This window comes from Epinephelus fuscoguttatus, linkage group LG6, assembly GCF_011397635.1.
Source record: "Epinephelus fuscoguttatus linkage group LG6, E.fuscoguttatus.final_Chr_v1".
Lineage (NCBI taxonomy): Eukaryota > Metazoa > Chordata > Actinopteri > Perciformes > Serranidae > Epinephelus > Epinephelus fuscoguttatus.
The window spans coordinates 38,205,002-38,225,468 of record NC_064757.1 but is presented as its reverse complement, the minus strand read 5'-3'; the positions used below and the strand labels follow the sequence as shown (position 1 = coordinate 38,225,468).

At 44.3% G+C, this 20,467-nt stretch overlaps 2 protein-coding genes across 3 annotated transcripts in view; one reads left to right on the top strand and one right to left on the bottom strand.

Annotated features, from left to right (window-relative positions):
• Nucleotides 1-20,467, bottom strand: part of znrf3 (zinc and ring finger 3) — a 246,047-nt gene that overhangs the window by 53,675 nt on the left and 171,905 nt on the right. The window lies entirely within an intron of this gene.
• kremen1 (kringle containing transmembrane protein 1) overlaps nt 1-20,467 on the top strand; it is a 95,284-nt gene that overhangs the window by 16,648 nt on the left and 58,169 nt on the right. For both annotated transcript variants that reach the window (XM_049578586.1, XM_049578585.1), the window contains exon 2: nt 16,169-16,331. In XM_049578586.1, coding sequence (XP_049434543.1) covers nt 16,169-16,331 — 163 coding nt within the window. The remainder of the gene's footprint in view (nt 1-16,168; nt 16,332-20,467) is intronic.

Below are 20,467 nucleotides of genomic sequence, written 5' to 3'. Positions count from 1 at the left end.
ACCTGATTAACTCCCTCTAAAAAAACCCAAATATATTTCCTCATAATACCTACCTCCGCATGGGACCACATATTTACTACTTACCTCAATACTTACCTGCAGTACTTGAGTGAGAAAAAAATACAAAAATACACCTTTAATTTGGTAAACATAAGCAAAATGTGATGGGGAGTCCTCACAACACTTGCGGAGATCCAAGGGAAGAGGGGGTAGCAACACAACTCCACCTAATGAAGGCTTACGGCGCCCAAGATTCAAACGTCCAAAAACACATCATTGAAACCACAAAATATCTCCATACTGCTAGTCCGTAGTGATCCAAGTGTCCTGAATCTCTAACTTGTTCGCGAGACCAGCGAAAGCACGTGAAGACACATGAATGCGGTGCCAATATCTCACAGTCTTGTGCAAGCGCACACTCGTCAGCGCAGTGTACAAAGAGGCAGTCAGAGCTACAGGCTACAATGAGGCTAAAAACAGAGCTCAAATGACGTTTTTCCAAACAACTTTTTATGTCGGGGCTTCAGGACACTTGGATCACTACGGACGAGCAGTATGGAGATATTTTGTGGTTTCAATTATGTGTTTTTGGACGTTTGAATCTGGGGCGCCGTAAGCCTCCATTAGGTGTTAGTTGTGTTGCTACCTCCTCTCCCCTTGGATCTCCGCAAGTGTTGTGAGGACTCTCAAACTTCACCTGAGCCTCCATCGGCATATGGGTGAGTAGATAATGGCTGAATTTTCATTTTTGGGTGCACTATCCCTTTAAGACATTTAAAAGACTGAACAATTGTTCAAATAAAATCTGAAAAATATCGCTACCAGGTTCATGTGAAGGAGGAATAACTAGAAAGATTGTCTTCCGCATCATTCAATACTGTTGTACGTTTGTATCGTACTTAATTGACAGATAGGTAGATTAAAAACTAAGCCGCAGCTGATTATACAAACCTCCACATCTAGTGCTCCAGTGCCAGTAACACCAGCTCACAGTAGCTAGCTCGCAGTGATAGATGAGGAGACAGAGAGAGTTGCTCTCATTGAGAAACCAGACATACAGAGTAGAAAGTCTCAAATGGAGAAAAAAAGAGCAGAGCATTTTCCTTTTTGCATATCCCAACACTCATGATACTCAGCAAGTCTTAACTTGTGAAGACAGGCCAAAGTTTTGAAGAATTCCCTCATTTACTTGGCCAAAAGTAAGTTGAATCTGGCTCACAGTTGGCACCAGATGAAGAAGGGGAAAAAAAAAAAAAAAAAAAAAAAGCTCTAGGTCAGAAATGTGTGCTGCTGCTGCCCATTTACTTCCTGTTGACCTCTGGGTGGTGCCCTGCGAAGGTCAAGTTGCGGGCAACGCCCTTGTGCTTCCATGCCAGGGGATTGGACCGCCCACAAAACCACCAACCACTAAGACGGAGAAACAGACCTAGTTATTATAAACACAATCATGCTTATTATCGTGCCACTGTGATTCGCGTCCTGTCGTGTTCAAAGGCTTACATTTGTTTTATCAAAGGTACCTCTCTCTGTGTCCTTCCCCGCTCTCTCCATTTCTCTTTCTGAACTTCCGCTGTGTGCAACTCTTTCTTTTTTTTTTTGTCTCACCTTGTGCAAATCACCACCTGCTCAGGCGGTTGGTCGGACAACCCAGCATGCAAAGCAGCCAGGCCAGTTCCAGCTTCAGGTTCAGCGATGGTGATGGTGGAGCATGGGTAGCCCCACTCAGAGGTGACAAGGCGTGACGGATGCGATAGTCGTGTAAAGCACAGAACAGCGAGAGAAACGGGCATCACCAAACAAAGTGGTGCAAGGTTGAGTGTGTCACTCCGGTCCCTGATCCTCGGAGGCGGTCCCGCAAGACAACATGGAATTAAGCTGTCAAGCCGCTGCTGGCTGTACACAACTGTCAGGCTTGAAAGAGATAAACAATGTTTAGGTGGGAGAGTGCACTCATGTGGCCGGTATAGTGGTTTGTGAGGTTTTGTTACTCAAAGGTCAGTCAAGACCAGTCAGAGTATTTTTCTGAATGAGCCGTGACATGTTGGTTTTGGATGGAGCTCTGTAAAGTAATGTAACCTCTTTACATATTCTTTCACAACTCTCTTCATCTCAAACTATCTAGACAGTTCTCCAAGTTTTCTTCCTCCATCTCTTGCATCCGATTCACCTCTCTCTTGCCTTTCCCTTGTTTGCACATTTTAATACTATTATGCATGAGCTGTGTTCCCTGGCCTCTTCGTCTACCTTGACATTTGCGTATGCATGAGGAGACCCACTCCAGTCAATGCCAAATGACATTCTCTCTCAGCTTTGCTGGTGCTCTCTGCAGCAGTCAGAGCCCATCAGCTGGAACACACTCCAGGGCGAGGGGGTAAATCAAATAGTGAGGGAACAGTAATGAAATACCATAGAGTCTTATGTTCCTCTATGAATTCTATTAACTCTCAAACAAACAATTGTTTTCATTATCAAAACTCAATTTAATTCAAAGAGAATGGAATTTTAAAGGAGGTTTTTAAGGCCCCAGGCAGGAAGTGGCTGATGCATGAACACATTACACAAAATATAACTTTCTTTCTCAGCGCTGGATTTATACTGACGTGAAATCAAAGTAGAGCGTTATCTGCTCTGGGCGTGTTGATAAAAGGAAGTGCAGCTTTGCTATTCCCTAACAGCTCATTGGCTGGTGTATTGTTTCAGCATTTCAACGGGAACAGGAAAAACCGATTAGACTTTGGTTTGATTTGTTTTGGTACACGCTCAAAACCATTCTGGCTTCCTGTCTCTGTATTTCTCCTTTTGAACATGCTATTAATAAAGCTTTTGACATAGTATGATTAAGGTAAATTAGCTGTTATTCTTTCTTTGATTCAAACATGTAACATGTTCCAAACACCTCGCCAGTGATTGGTTGGGTGTTTTTGCAAGAATCTCCACAGGCTGAGTTTCAAAGCAACCATGTATTTTTGTGGTGTCACATGCAATTCTGAGTTTTGAGAAGCGTAACCAAGAACATAACGGGAGGATATTGAATTGCTACTGTGTGAGACATGACCTGTCCGGCGAACCTAGTTCTTTTTATACTGCAGTTATGGTTGGGCCAGGGCCACTGAGGTCTGTGCTCTACTGCGGTAGAGTAATGGCAACCACTTTAAATAAATGGAGAGTAATTTCGCTGCTGAGCCCCGGGGTCTGGTTTGTGTCCAGCTGCAGCAGTTTGTGGCCGAAGAGGCAAATTGTCGCCTTTCCTCCTTCGCAGGAAACGCCCACAGACAGCACTGATTTGACAAGGCCAAGGAAGTGGACATGGCTAAGTGGACAGAGCAAACATTTGGACAAGTGAAGGGAGCAGACGTAGCTAAGTGGACAGCAAACAAAGGAACAAAGCCAGTAGCGGGCAGAGCTAAGAAGCCGTGACAGGGAAATGTGCAGTGGATCAGAGAGCGCCCATCAGGGGTTGGGCAACAAGTTTCAGTGTGGTCGTTTCTGAACGAATATGGAAATAAACGTCCATTAACTGGAGCAGTGATACCACGGTGATAGTTAACTGAGCTTAACCAGTCCATGGACCCTACTTTACAAATGCTAAGGAACATCCCAGTCATCCATTTTCACAAACAACCATTGTCCCTCAAGCTGCGGAGCCAGTGATATCCCCTTGCAATGTGAAGCCTTTTGAAAGAGGCTTGAACTCAAAAGGGGTGAAACCCAAGTCACCAAGAGGCCCTGATTTAGTTGTCTGTCCTGCATCGAAGGTGAATACAGCTCCCCAAGGTGAGCACAAAAAGGGCTGGGTCTGCAGCAGCCTACGTGGCACCAGCCTATGACCAACGCCAACCGAGGGGTGGTCACACTCGGCCGATGCCATGAAACAGAATCTGCCGGCCCTCAATAGATCCTCCGTAACGGATCCCCTTCTCAGGGAGGCTGATGGGATGCCCCCTGTCTTTTACCAGAGCCATCTGGTTCCCAGTACTGCTGCTCTTCCCACAGCCACACAAACCACAGTGAAAAAGGATCGCTTTCACAATCAAGATCAGGAACTGGAGATGTGGCTGGTTAAAAGGGGTCTGAATGTTGAGCGCTGTGGTCCCCTCTGCAGCAGCCTATTGTGCTGTTGTTATTGTGTCCTTAGAAGTGTACTCTGTTGCGGTTTATCTGACAACCTTTTGTGATTTGATACAGTGGAAATGTGTGCTCCGTTTATGTCCTGACCAGGTCACACAGACAGGATAATAAAAAAGAAAGATTTAAACATGTTAGGGAATAAAAAAGTACAATCCACAAATGTAGATGTTCACTTTGGTGATAATGATCGAGAGTTGTTCTAAAGCCAGCAACAGGCATAAAGCGATTCACTGTGGTGAGAGATTAGGGGAAAATGTCTTGACGCAAAGGAGATTTTCTCCACAACATACCTGAATTTAATGTGTAAAAAAATCTAAACAAGCCAAGGAATGCTGGGGGAACAGACCAATGCCTCCATCTGTAGTTTACAAACTTAGACAAAACAAACACGCTGGGGCCTTTTTTCCTGATGTGTTTGCCACTCTCTCCAAATGAGCACGCCGGAGATTCATTGGATGCAGATGGGAGCGTATTTGTACTCCACACATTGGGTCTGTTCCTCCACCACTGCAAGCAAGAAGTAAAAGTTGATTAAACCGCAGCATTCAATATACATCTATTACTGCTCTTTCAATGTTGCCTCCTGTCCATCTAATTCCCTGCGCTGCCTAAAGGGTGAATGAAATTCCACCATTGGTCTGCTTTAGTTACATTTAATCACAATGCATGGCTCTAAGCCTCACCCAGACATTCGATCAACTTAAGCCCAATTTCCAGTCACCATGTTGTTCCCCTTTCTGAAAAGGGGCTTCAAAGCTACCTTTAAAGCTGAGGATTCCCAGGCTGGTGTGACGCTTGGCCTCTGTGATCGGATTCTAGAGAATAGTCAGACAGATTGAGTGAAGTCTCATTGAGGTTGTTATTCTTCTAGTTTTTACCATTTATAATATGATAATAATGTACTTAGTGATGTTTTAAAAATGATTGAAAAAGAATTTCTTAAGTGTCTGGATCGATATAATTCAAAGGCGGATGTGAAAGAACCTTTTTTGTGAGTCCACAAAGCGCACACATGAGCGCGGTGCACAGAGAGGCAGTTGGAGCTACAGGCTACAATGAGGCTAAAAACAGAGTTCAAATGACGTTTTTCCAAACAACTTTTTATGTCGGGGCTTCAGGACACTTGGATCACTACGGACGAGCAGTGTGGAGATATTTTGTGGTTTCAATTATGTGTTTTTGGACGTTTGAGATCTATGAGTAACATGATGTCATATCCATTCCAAGGAAACAAAACCCAAGCAAGAAATCAGAAAATGGTGCTTCGTGGACCGTGACCTTCATCTGCTCAACTAGCAACTCGAATTCAGCCAGCCCAGTGCAAACTTCCTGCCAGATATTTGCAAACTTTCTGTTGCTGCCATTACACAGATTAGACCCAGTCAGCTGTGCCAGCATTGGGGTTTCAAGTAGCCAGAGTTGCTACTAAACTTCTGTCCCCGGAACTTCAGCCCACTCTCCTCCCGGAAAATAGTCTCCCAGCACCCAGTAGGAAGGTGGTGGAACCATGGAGTGGCTAGCTAGCTAATTCTTGTCTTACTGGTTGCCTGGTAAACATAGAGACAGGGGCATGGATGTATAAAGAGAACTGGGCACAGCGTCAGAGGCAGGGCCCCATTCATTCCTATGAAAGTCCCAAAAGTTTGTCTTGCATGTGTAAAAGTAACCAGATCTTCTAGTCTCTTTCTGCATCATTGAGCCTATAGAGCAGGCGCACTGGGGACTTCTGTCAAGCCAAGCAGCTAACTTCCGGTTTGGCACTCAACTTGAATGGAGATAGAATGATTTCATCTTGCAGCTGTTCTAGACTTTCATAACTTTACCAGACTGGATGGATCAAATCCTGATAGTATACAAATTGATACATGAGAGCTATGATGCTCAAAAGATGTGTGCACTGATTTATTTATGCATGTCTTTTTAACATTGTAAGTTTATGGAAAAACATCTTTTGGGTCCAATTGCATCATGTGACAGACCTGGACGATACAATTCCACAGTTTGGCCACTATTTCAAATTTGCTTCAAAGCCCAGCCCTGTTCCTGGAGGGACTGAGCTCAATGTCCTGTGAGCAGCTCTACAGTGAAATAAGATTTTACCCATTTAAATGATAAAATAGAAGATCAATATGTGGTGGGCAGTGTTGATAGTGTTGCAGCTGCCACAAATAAATCAATGTATAGAAAACACTGCAGGTCTAAATGTAGATGTGTAACATAACTTCAGAAAGTATGTATCTTTATTTTTATTTTTTTGTATATGTACATTTAAGAAAAGTTTATTTAATATAGCAGCTTCCTCAGAGCAAGGTCACAAAGTGCTTCATGGTAATAAATTGTTAAAAAACAAGCCATAAAAATGTGTTTGTGCTGAAGTAACATTCAGAACGACTGACTGACATGAGATGTATGTTTTTGGACATATGCCTCATGACATACAGTCTGTGTACAGTATGATTCAACTTTTCCCCATGGTCCAGTGTTAAAAAAATCACAATAAAAATCAAATCGGCACCCAAGAATCGTAATAGTATGGAATGACTCAGCAGATGAGTGTACCGTCCTCAATCGTCCACCGTCAACAGCAACTATTTCGATAATTAATCTTATAGTTTATTCATTAAGCAAAATGTCAAGTTTTTAATGGTTGCAGCCTCTCCCCTAGATGAATTGCCACTAACAATGACAGTTGGCGGGAAATCTCCGCAACAGGAAATAACTAATCAAACTCTCTTCCAAATAGCATCTAATGGGAACTGAGAAAGTTGGATAGTGTTTGAAAGTTCCTCTAAAATGATTTTCAGCAACACCTGCACCCTCATCCGCTGCTAAAGCCCAGAAATACACATGAACATGGACATGGGACATGTGCAGTTTACTGAATGTTCAGATCCGCAAGACCAAACAAAAAAAAAAAAACGCCATCTGCAAAAGTACTTTTGTTATCAGATCTTCTAAATCTCTTTTACACCACGGCTTCAGCTTCTCTTGCCTGGAGTCTTGTTATGATTCACTCAGGCATCATTCTGTTTTAATAATGATGTCTGTTAAACAGGAAAAGGAGCTGAGCTTTTGATCTGGAGCTGCAGTGTGTTTTTTTGTTGTTTGCACTAGCCGGGCAGGTCACATCGCTCCCTCCCCTCGACCCCGAGGCCTTTATTTATCCAAGTCAGACCTCACCTTCCCCGCAACCCTGTATTCACACAGGACCTCAGGAAAGAAGAGACAGAGGAGGTGGTGTGTGTGTATGTGTGTGTGTTGGGGGGGGGATGTCTATAATGGTTGCACTCAATCCCCTGCAACAGCACTGACAGAGCTTCAGCTGAAACCACATATAATTTACATTCCTCAGATAGCAGCTAACCTGAGCACAAACAGGACGATCGAAAACAGGTGTGTTTAGCGACAACCCCTTTTCTTTCATGCTTCACCTTTCTTTGAGGTGCTGTCCAGCTTTCATGTTATAGCTGAAGTAGCTTAACATGCGGGGCAGAGGGCCTACATGTCGATCTGAGCTCCATCGCTGTGTGTGTATCACAATGTTATCATCGCAGCTACGGGAAACCGTCCTACGAGAGAGCGGACAGGAGGCCAGCTGAAGCCGTACAGGCTGCACGGCTTACATAACGTTACCTCAAATTGATCACTGCCTTTGAGAGGCTGGCCCATTGTGAGGAGAGGAGTTAGGGACTTGTCAGACGTGCACTCACACACACATGTAAGCTCACACACACACAGCCAGTGGGCGATATCAACAGTACAGTGATGAGTGGGTGAGAATGGCATCACCACAATGACACTGGCCCCACCACTGAGGGAACAAAGGAGCCTGTGTGCATGTCTATGTGTGTGTGCGTGAGTGTGTGTGTCCTTTCCCTCCACATCGGATCCATCTTAAAATACTGCGGCTGCTCCACTGATGAAAATTGCTCCCTTTCATACGCACTGTAAGTGCATCTCAGGAGGGGGGGAGTGTATGGGTATGAGAGGGGAGACGGAGAGAAAAAAAAGAGCTGGAATGATGTGGGCAGGAGTGCAGATTAATGCATGTTTTGTCACTGCATATGTTTATCAGGGCATCTGACAGTGCAAGTTGACAGAGATCATTTTACCATCCATTTGCAGGCAAAACAAAAAAGAAGAGAACAAGCTTTAAAACACCCCCATGCGAGACACGCACGGCCATTAGCAACGGCGAGCCATCATGACTTGTATCACAAGCCGTAGATCCTCTGGTTATCAAAGGCTGCATGCGATGAGGAACCCATATGGGGTTGTGTTATTTTCTCCACAGAAGACACGCATTAGCAAGACATATTTTCTCTCCCTTAAGCCCTGCATCGGTTGTTTGTTTGCTGGTGAAAAGGCCCCAGCACACAGCTGTGCCACAGAGCTCCTCTGGAATGAGATTTGTACCTTCATGGCGTTGGAGACGCTTACTCCGTGTTCGCTGTTAATTTTACAAGCCCGGTCTTCGTCGGCCTCGTCTGTAACATGGGGAAATGTGCAGTGTTCACTTCATTGGTGCAATGCACAAGAAGGAGAAAATTAGAGCCTGGGTTAACAATCTGCGGGATCATAAAAACGGTCTTTGTCCCACCCTGACTCACTCTGTGTTTGCCTCTCTTCTTTCTCTTCAGCTTAATTTTGCTTCCCCTGCCATCACTTTGTCTTTCACAAGCCTTTCCTTCAGTCTCAGTGCTCCGCTCCAATTTGTAGTTAGGTTTAATTTAGGATGGATCGATCCCAGACACTAACTGTGCACCTTCAATAGCTCTGAACTAAACACCCTGAGCCCATCTTGGCTTCTCTGTCGCTGCTCCCTCCCTCCTATCTGCACTTATGCTTTCTCCTGGCTGCACGAGCCTTGTTTACTCTGGTGTCAGAGCTGGTTTAGAGCAGGTTCAGTGACATGTGTTGAGTATGCAGGAGATTTCCCCTTCTATTTGTTTAACCCCGTCACCCCTGTCGTCTTGGTGTGTGACTGAACATGTGTGTGAAACTACAGAAAAGAACAAGGACAGTGCTGGAGGTGAAGAAGTTTTAATCATGTTTTGAAATATGGCCTCCTTGATGGCAGATGTTGATTATGACTTGAGGAAGGAGGTGCCAGAGGGACGTAATTGAACGCGACACCTCGTCCACCCTCATGTCAGGTTGGCTGGTGGGTCTCTGATGTCGATGTTTTTGCCAGCAGCTTTTTTCCCCCAGGGGTTGAGCAAGTCCCTGAATGTCCTTTACGTCATTGTCAGAGGCTGCAGCCCATCAGTCACTCCCTGAACGTCTGCCAAGTAAAACTCGCAATTGTCCCTCCTTGTTCCATCCTGGTCCACTCACAGAGCCACCCTTGGTCCATCTGTGCTGTGATTTGTCAGAGATCATGTAGGAAATCCCACAGAGGTGAACGTCTTATCTGCTTCGGTATGTTTGCTGATCGATTTTTCAAAATCCCTCAGGACGTAACACTTAAATTTAGGGCCAGAGAGCAGCTTGTGGCGGAAAACCTTTTCTGCTTTCCATTTTTGTGACAAGCAACTTCAAACAGAGGGGTTTTTTGGCAGCGCGTTTAGGCCACAGCAGATTAGACTCTTTCCATTACGGCGCTAAATAATAGGGGCCGCAGTAGAACGAGATGGGGCCATGTTTTATAGGTGCTACCAAGCAACTTTGGCAGGGAGTCCTGTGGGCCTGTGGCTACTGTGGTAGTGAACTCAGGAGGTGGTGCAGCGGAGGGTTTTTGCAGGGGAAGAATGGTGGTGATGGAGGCTATTTTGGGACTGAATGAGGTCTTGGTTTATGGCCTGGTTATCAACCTATGACAAAAGCATGTAATGAAAAGGAAGACTGTAAAATCCCATTGAGAAGTCATTGTCTGCAGATTTAACTAGTTAGACGCGTCTGTTTTCATCACAGTGGGGTCACCGTTGCTTTTTTTGTTGCACTTTCAGTGACCCTCTTGCATGAGGGCACTGCTTAAAAAAAAGCTTTTGCAGGATAGGAGAGATCAGAGTAGGAGGAGAGGTGTGGTCCATTAAGTTCCGAGTCCCACCCTCCCTCTCTGAGAAATCACTGACGTCTGCTCAGCGACTTCATTAAAAGAGCCTCACTGAATCTGTGACTATCTGTGAAACCTGGATAATAAATGTGAAGCAGTCTTTCCTGCGATCCTCTGAAGTCTGATGTGGTTTTGATGTGGAAATGGATGCTGCTGGGGAAAAGGGGAACCAGACTTGTGTTGCAGCCAGCTGTGCCCCCCCTCCTACCAAAAAAGAAATCTCTAACCCGCTACATCTGGCCTGGTTTGGCCTGGCCCTGGCCTCCATTCTTACTACACTGACATTAATGAGCCCCGCAACAGTAATGGCTACCAGGACACAGTGGAGGGGAAACATATTGTGGCAGGTTGTGCATTAATAATCTGCCGTTCCTGTCATCTTTGTTTGTAGACTTTGGAAGCTCTCTGAATCCTCAGCGTGCAGCCTCCAGTTTCCGGTGGTGTTAGTGCCTGTACAAATTAAGTTTTTTCATGCATAACACTGTACATGCATGCTTCTATCATGGACTCATTCTGTGTAATTTTATTATAGTGGAAATATTGCTCATGCACTAAGCCTGTTTTGCTGTCCCCAGAGCTCGAAGCATATAATAAAGATGGAAGGAAGCTCTTTATGTCAGCCCTCCGCGAGGAAGCAGTCGTCTGTAATTATCGCTGCTTTTCATCCCTCGTAGCAAACACAACAAATAAGTGCTCTTGTGTGACCTGGCAACGCGTCTCAGGGAAACCATTTGTTTTTAAGCGTGTTTGTTTGTGTTCTTGACATCACATGACCAAAGCCCCATACTCTTTTCCCTCGCTCTGTCTCTCTTTACCCCCCCTCTCTTTTCCCGGAACATCAAGTGCATTTGAAGTTGCAATGTGGAAGTCATTAGCCACAAATCCCAACAAATATAATAACAGGGCGATTAGCTCTCTCTCAGCGATCCTCTGCTGTTTTTCTTTTTTTTTTTTTCTCTCGTCGCCGGGGTGGTGCAGTATTCTGTGAGCGCAGGGCTTGGTCAAGGGCGAGTCCTCCTCTTCCCTTTCCCGGACTTTTTCTATTTGTAGATCTGCATGTATTTTATAGGAGGCTTTTCCCCCCCCTTCTCTCCGTCTTTCATGCGGTGGTGGCTCTGTTTCCCATCACGGCCTATGATGAAACCACAAGAAAGCCCAGGCCCATGTGACGAGAGCGCAACAGTTGCTTGGTGACAAGGAAAGGGGTGTGAGATGGGGGGGGCTGGCCATGTTCGGAGGGGAGTGGGCCTGGAGTGGTGACGGTCCAATCAGCAGATGAGCTCTTCATTTCCTCCAGGACAAGGATAAAATGCTCATATCCACACCGCTCTTAAGTAAAATTGTCCTTTTCTCTTAAGCTTGATAGATGTGTGGCCATCCGCAGGGCTCTTAAATGGACCATTCATCTTTAACGATGGCCTCACTTATCGCTGAGTCCTTGCAGATCTGCTACTTCCCATTCCCACCACAAGCAAATGGTGCTTTGAAACCACCTGGAACACTCCCCCCTCCCCTCCTCCCGGTGGCAAAACGCTGCCATATTTACCATCTCATTCTGGAAACTAACTTGGCCGCAGCAGGGCGGGATGATTGCCAGCAGCAGCTCGTTCCAAGCGGACCATGTGCAGACGAGCCGTGCTTCATCCCGAAACTCCAGAGTAAAGTTTTCTGAAGGAGGAGAGGAGACATTTACAAAGTCATTTGGCTCTTTCTTTTTGATACAGTGCGTTGAGCAGCACTGCATGCAGCCAAGTTCAGTCATTTTAATACCCGCTCTTTTCGAGGGGAAGATATTTGAAGGACGTGAGCTCATTTGGGATGCAGTCGGCTGCCCTGTCCCTGCCTGATGTTATCCTCTCTGACTGGGGCAGTAACAGCCGTGATTGCTTTTGGGGAGCAGTGACTCATGATTGTGCTTGTGCTGCTGCCAAACTCTCAATAGCAGTGTTTCCTTCTCTTTCTTTCTGTTGCCGTGGTTGCCGGCATCCAGCAAAAATGTAGATGCACTAAAAATTCATCATCTGATTCCTGTCTCCCCAAATAAGTAGTATATATATATCATATTATACAAAGCATATTATATGCCATCATTCTTGGACTACACCAGAACAGCTGACACTAATGTCGGTATAAACAGCACCCTCTTATCTCCAAAGTCCTCTGCAGGTTAAACATCTGCATCCTGTGCACATTGCAACATCGACTCTTTCCAAATGTGCATTATTTAACACGCCTCGGTTGTCCTCTGGGTGTCAGCCTGATGATAACGTGTGTCCTCCACCACTCTCATCGCTCCCACGTGTAAAGGTGGCAAGAGCATGACCCCTGTTGTAACACCATTAAGCTGTTTTTCCAATTTTATGGAGTCGTGTTCTGCCTCAGACACTCTCAAGTGGATTTACGATCCAGTGGTTGATATCCTTGCATGCCGACATGGTATTAATTTGCTAAGAGAGAGCGAAGCCATTTGCTGACAATAGAGTGCCATCATAATTGCAGGAACCTGACACCCTGCAGCTCCGTGCTGCTGTCGAGCTCCTGTCAGCCGGGCGATGGATGGCTGACAAGCTTGACTGAACAACACAGCCGAAACAACTTTAATTAAAAGCAACTCTGGCTGACACACTGAGAACAGCCGGGGCCTTTGATTTACTCTAAAATTAAGTGTTAGCAGTACTTTTGTGGTGGATGCAAGAGAGGCTGGAATGTGTGTTTGCGTGCAAGCTGACTGCTGTAAATATTGCAAAGCATAGTCGAGAGTATGGGAAGCTAATTACTAAACACATGAAACTTGCACAACATTTATTTCTTGTTTAGGCCCCACAGTTCCACATTATGCACTTTGTGAACAGATGTTTAATTTGGGAGTTTATTGATCTTGAACAAATAAAAAGAACAAACATTTTTAAGTTTTCTAACTGCCATTATTGATGCTACCTGGCTCCTGTAGACCTGTGAAACAGCATCTAGAGGCTGCCATGTAACGAAGGACCTGGCAACAGACTACAGAAGTTGCATAACTGTGTGGCTAAGCTATCCCCAAAGAAATGTTTGTCTGTCTACGAGTTGAAAGGGGATGACAGAGAAAGGCAAAAGCAGCAGAGGGAGGAAGAGTGAAGGATGGTGAGAGAACAGACGATAAGATAGAAAAGAAAGAGGAAGTTGGGAAACATTCTGGACTCGAAAGAAAATGAGAAAGAGTCTTGGAGCACAGCTGGCTCACCAAGGGGTGTAATGACTGTCATATTGCAATGCATTAGCTCATACTCAGCCCCGACAGCTTGACTTGATGAAAGGGGCCGGTCATTGGCTAACCGTGTACATAGCAACAAGACCCCATGGAGATGAGCCAAACAAGCGAGTATTGTTCTTTTTATTTTTCTTATTAGTGTTTGATTGACAGGTGTGAGGTAGAATATTTGTAACACTTCCATGTGCTCTTGCTTCACATTTTGAGAAGCAGATAAGTCAGCACTAGAAAGTGTTATTGCACATACTATGTGTCAGCACTTCAAACTGGTGCACTTGATTTGCATATTATCTTTGCAACTGAAAGAGGACCTATTGTGCTCATTTTCAGGTTCATACTTGTAGTTAAGTGCTTTCGTGTGTCAGAAACACTTTATTTACCTCATATTGTCCGTGCTGGAACCATAGACTGTATAAGATGGAGGACATGACCACTCCATAAAAGTGAAGCCAAAACATCATCAACCTCCTGGCAACTGGCTGCATCATATGTCTAAACTTTAGGTCTTATCACGCTGATGGATGTCCAAATGTTCATTTTTTTATAAATTTAGTTGCAACTAGTTACTGGATTCTATAAAATGGGGTTTGACATTATGGTTAACAGCTGAGTGTGCCAATCGGTGTGCTTGTGGTCAGAGGTGTTGCTTGCAGTTGGTGGGACGGGTATATGGGCGAGAAGACGATACTGCAGAGATCTCTACTGCGCAGACTCTGGCTCCAAATTATGAGGGATATTTTGGCTTCATTTTTGTACAGTTAAAAGGAAGTGGAGACACATCGTACATCTTTATATTCAGAGTGCTTTCAGACCTAGAGTTCACTTGCTTTGGTCTGAATCAGGGATTAACTTTGTGACAAAGCTGTATAATTACCTTGGTTCGTGTTCTCACGGCAGCATTTACAAGCGGACCAGATCAAATGCCTTGTGTGAGAAAGCTGCTCTTGAGTGGTCAAAATTTCCATGTTGGAAAAATCCAGGAAGTAAAGCAAACGTTGAAGAAGAGTACACTTGCAAGATAAATGTGACACTTTCTAATGTCACAATGGAGGGACAACTACGCAGGTTGATTTTAGCGCTGCTCATCGTGGACTATATTGCTGTCATTGTTCATTTTAGTCAAAGCATACAGTTTGAAAATGAGGCGCGGCTCCAACTAGAAAACAATGTTTTGATGCATTGGATGTGCTGAATGTGCATATTAAGGCAGTACAGGAGGAGGTGCACATTAATAATCCTCCAGGACTGTAACATGCTCATGTTTAACACAAACAATGTGTCATGTGACTGCAGTTGGTTCACATCCAGGTCGGAACATGTTCTCACCACAAACGAACCGCACCAGAGTTTGTTTGTAACCAGACTGAGACCTGATTGCCGTGTTCACACCTGCCCAAATGAAACGCACTTAGAGAACAAATGAACTTGAGTTTGACTGAACCGAACCAAACAGGGCAGGTGAGAAAGCACCCTGAGTCTATGGCTGGAACACCTGTGTTCACCCTCTGTCTGAGACGCTCTGTTTTAGCGCCTGTCCATTTAAGCGCCCTCCTGAAAAATCCCGGTCTAGTCTGATTGGTGAGTGTTTCCAGGTCTCCCGTATCTTGATGTCTCTGCACCATCATTGCAGCTGAGGAATGGCTCTAACAGAAAAAAAGAGTCATTTTCTGCCGCGAAAAGTCCCCAGTAAAATCATCTAAACACAACCGGACACACAACAGCAGGAATATCATGCAAAATCAGGGAGAAATTTACATCATCAGCAACCAAGTTTACATGTTTCCCTGACGTTAGCATGTAGCTACATGTAGCAATGTAGGCTTTGTATGCATCTACCTCATTATCTACCTCATTATTTTAGACTTTGGCAACATTTAATATGAACATACTTCATTGTAACACTACGAGACACAAAATACAGAAAGGCATAATAAGTCCCCTTTAATGACATATATACATGGTGAAAAGACTGTTTTGATCCCTGGTGTTTACACTGAAGGGGTATCCTGCTCTGTCAACAGTCACTGCAATTATGAGCACCTGCAGTATGAGTAATCATAACAGTCACATAATAAATTAATATTTTCCATCCTAATGCAATCAAAAGAGGAATTCAGTTGTAGCTGTTAAAACTCTCTTGACGGGAGCCCCCCCGAGGCTGAGAGCGATGAGCGGTGATGGCTCATCATGCTCCCATCAGCCATTGTTTATTTGAATTCCCTCTTTCAGGGAAGAAAAGCCCTCCACCAGCCATTGTTTTGCCTTGGGAAAGCAGCTCTCTGTCTTTCTCACTCTCTCTCTCTCTGACTTGACCATATGGTTGTGATACCCTTCCTGGAAATTCAAGCCATGTTTGCTTTTGGTTGTATATCTGTGGGCCATGTTTTTTTTTTTTATGTGCTCCTGCATTGACATTAATTGAAACAATGCCGTGATTGATCTTGCTTTACCACGTTTGGCCGGAGCTGAAATGAACAGAGCCTGGGCAAAGAATACAGTTATTCCAAACGTATTGTCTATGATCATTCCAAACACATTAAAACATTTTAATAGCACGAGTATTTCACTGAATCCAGATTCTCAATAAAGCAGGTCACATATGTGGCTGCCTTTTATACATGCCTGTTTGAAAGCTCTCGCCAAGCTTTTGATTTCCATCTTAATGGACGTCTAATCCCTTATCGCAGACACCAGTGATTTTTCTCATTTTCTCCATTTCATTTCGGCCTTTGCAGAGTGCTACACTGCCAACGGAGAGGACTACAGGGGCTTCCAGAACCAGACCAGCCTGCACGGTGGTAAACCCTGCCTCTTCTGGAATGAGACGTTCCAGCACCCTTACAACACCCTCAAATACCCCAATGGAGAGGGTGGTTTGGGCAGCCACAACTACTGCAGGTGGGTCCTTTTTCAGATGTTGTATCCCATATAGACCCCAATCAGACAGAGCACATTTTAGTTTTCACCTTTTAGTTTACAATGAGAGTGAAATGTTTTGCTTGCTGTTTTTGAGTTACTGAGTGCCTCACATTTTTGCAGGAGCACCCTGAACAACTCGAGTTGGAAAATCTTCAATTCAGAGTGTAAAAGCGGCAAACTTCATTGTAGTTTTTTTCTTTTTCCATTGTCCAATCAATGAATTGAAAGGCGGGCAGTGACAACAAATGGTAGCTTACAATTCATGGTTTGTGTTAAGCTAACGTTAGCTCACTTTTATTGTCACTGTACTAGGCAATATGCAAACTGTAGCCTCAACTACTTTTTGAGATTTCCCGCTCCCGGACGCAGACTGGCCAATCATAACATAGAATCGGGCCGGCTCATACCAGGGTCCGACAACAACACAGCTGTGCTCCATCGTTTTCCGATTTCCTTCATTTTCAGGCTGGTTTTGTGGATTTGGAGCTAAATGTTGTGCCTGGGTCACGTCGTGTATTAATGATACTCGTTACCTGGAGAGGATTGAAAAAGATACACGTTTCTTCCCTGTTCCAAAACCAAAATCAAACCCTGAAAATCGTAGGGTTAGCTAGCTAGCTACTGAAGATATAGCCTACTGAATGTATACACATGCTGCTTTTGCTTTTTAATGATTATAACAGTGGACCAACCCTGCTGATGTTCAACCAGCTGTGTGTCATCGTGTTGTGTGCAGATGAACGTTGTTTGATTTCCCCCAGAGATCCCTGCCCATCCAGCGGCAGAGGTCTGAGTGCTGACAGTAGCACGTGGCAAGCCAAACACTGTTCATCTGCACACACTGCGATGCCACACAGCTGGTTCAATTATGGCAAAGTTTCCCTTTATATTCATTGTCTTGTGTGACGATCAGCAGTGACATGTTGGTTCACTTTTACACTGTGATCTGTAGCCTATAGATCAGAGCTCCATCTCCTTGTGAGTGTGACCAACGTACTATATGAGTCTCATTTTCAATCAGAGCCAGAGCCAGTGCCCTCTGCACGTCCGTTTTTAAGCTAAGGACAAGATATTTTGTGGCTGCCTTGCAGCAAGAATTAAAAAAACAACAACAACGCAGCAGGTTGCAAAAACTATTGGATTGGGACAGGCTACAACAAAAAAGGCGGTGGATGTGCCTTTCATTTTGCAACCTGTAGAACGTGCTCTGTCTGATCAGGGCCCTAAGTGTTCACTTTTTAAAAATCATGATACCAGATGTTAATCAACCAACTGTTTCCTGAGTTTTAATTTGATAGTGTGGATGACCTGACATGACTTATTTTAAGTCTTGTTTTTGCTACAACAACTTCAGCTCAAATTGTTTCAACCAAAGGGTTTTCTCAGCAGTTTATGGGACTGAATATTTGAACTTAGAGCTGGGAAACAGGACAATATTGTCTATAGTTACTAACTATAGTCTATAAGTTAAATCAAGGGCAGATGCCTCTAAAGCAGAGGCTCCTGATCTTTTTGGCTTGTGACCTCTTTACGCAAAGTGGAGCCAGTTTCTGGAGGCCTTTAGAGAAACAGCTGTCCAGCGTTTCACAAGGAAACAATCGCAGATTAGAGAAACGTGGAAAAACCTTTTTGGAATGTCAGAGACAATTTTTAAAACGCAGCATCAGATTACTTTTTCTCTGAGGTTATACTCAAGAGTTACATGTAGCATTTTAACATTTAATGTATTTTTTTTTTTAATTGATTAGATTGTGTTAATACGATTCCTGTAATCAAAGAGACCGTCACCGCTAATATCTCACAAAGATTGTACATTCTGACCTGCTGTCGCTTCTGGGCATATTTTCACAGAGGCTACAGATACAGCTAAGGGTGAAAGTTTAGTAAAACATTATTTTGAAAGCGTTTCACTCTCTCTGCACTGGAATAATAACTTTTCCCTCTCGATTTTTATTGTAAAGGCTTTCCCTTTGTGCTGGAAATCCATCCAATTTACCACAGAATCCTAAGCAGTGGCTCATGGTGTAATGCTGACAATCTTTTTAGCAGTTATCTTGTTTGTTTATGACAAATATGATTGATGTTATTGATGTCAAAATGCTTTGAGTAGCACCTTTAAGCTCAGATGGATACTGATGTTTGACAGAGCTTTGAACTTCCCAGACAAAGCATTTGACTTCCTGAATAATTTAGAAGCAGGTCGTTGTCGTTTTTGCAAAGAGTTTGAGCACAGGGGACCTGCTCAGACATTCGCCACTGAATATTTTATTGGTGGTATCCAAAGCGAACGTTTAGCCCTGTCATCACAAGGACGCAAACATGCTTGAAGAGTTTGTGTAAGCAAATCTCCATCCCTCATCCCTGGAATGTGAAGGGACACGGTGGCTTTGGGTGTCTAGAAAACCCTTTCTATCCGTCAGTCACACTCCAAGTACGACTGTCAGTGTTGTATGCGCGAGTGTCAAACTTCTGTATTTGCAGGGATCCACTCTCTTTCGTGAGTCAGTTCAAATTCACCGAGACGTCCAGAACAGTGGCTTGGCCCTGATCGCCAAGCCGTAAGAAACAGAACACCCCCTCCTCCATGGCCCAAAGCCTCTGAAACATTTCTCTAAGTCATGGTTGTAAACTCATAACGCAGCAATGCTTTGAAGTGGCACTGGGCAGATTTGTTTTTACTTGAACTGGATGGAGATTCGGAAGATTTATGAGCAGGATACATGAAAAGGATCGTGGAAGGCTTTCCCTGCACATTAGGGGTGTATTATGTCCAACAAGCGATCCAAAATGGACATCTTCATTGTTTGGATTTGGCTGTTTTCTTGGCCACAGATGCAGCTAGCTTTTCTAACTCACTGACAGCTCCTAGCATTGTTTCTTCCTGACAGAGGGATTTCTGTCACTTAGGGCTGTAGCTACAACTACTCTCAGTCTCTCTCAGACATCCTCCTTGTAATGTAGTCACCCATCAGCGGGGCTATAGGGACCAAAGTGGCCGCTTCATTGTGAAAAGATGAGGGATGGCATTTCTGGCATGTCTCCACAGGGTCAAGTATTTGTGCATGCGTCCACCCGCGTGTGTGTTGGTCTGTGCACACAACATGTATGTCAGTGCAGAGTAGATGGCTATCCCACCCAGGGTTTCCAACACATTAATTTATTTGTGGTGGCTGCCACAATACCAACATTCACTGCCACATTTGATTTTCTATTATATGAGCTGTACCCACTCTCTTTATCTTGCCTTATTAACTCTAAGCGACAGAGCACACTCTGACACAAACCATAGACTTTATAAAAAAATGGACGTAGCTACCGCGGCGTCACCCATTGGTTTTTGGACTCCAGCCTTGAAGTCGCGAGTTTGGCATTTCAGCCATCACCATTTTGTTTTTTTTGGAGCTAGAAGTGACCATATTTGGGTGAGAGGCACTGTGGAGAAGCGAGGGGTGGATCTGACGGAGAATTTGAGGACACTATTCGCAGACATCCCGTCATTCAAAGTGGCCCTTCCTTGATTATGTGTAACTTTAAGCCTTAATAAAATATAAACGGGTGAGTTCTATTAAAATTTGCCCCCGCACAGTTGTCATGAATGGAGATAGTAGCCATAGAGAGCAAAAATCGTTTTTGTATCAGGCTGTAAACATGTTGATTTCTGCTGTAAAGTCAGGCATTTCAACATGGGAGTCTATGGAGACTGTCTGGCTTTTGGAGCCAGCCTCAAGTGGCCATTCAAAGAACTGCAGTTTTTGACACTTCCACGTTGGCTCCATTATTCAGCCCCTGAGGCTGCTGCTTGGCACAAACTGGACTGTTTATTCAGAGCACAGTCGGAATATTTATACTGCTCTGAGCACCACCACCTGCAGCGCTCTCATTTAAGTGTTGTCCATCATTTTTTCAACCTACTTTAGATGAAACCAGCTGCGTTTTCATGGTAACTGTGCACCCTGCCGTGCAGCGCTGAGTCTAACTTGTTTAACATCAGCAACAGAAAGCTTGTTTTCACTCGCCGTAAGTAGCAGCTGCCACTCTAACCCATTTTGATCTGATCAGCTCCGTTCGATTTGACCAAAACTGATCAGCTGATCAGTTCTACATCTTGATTTCCG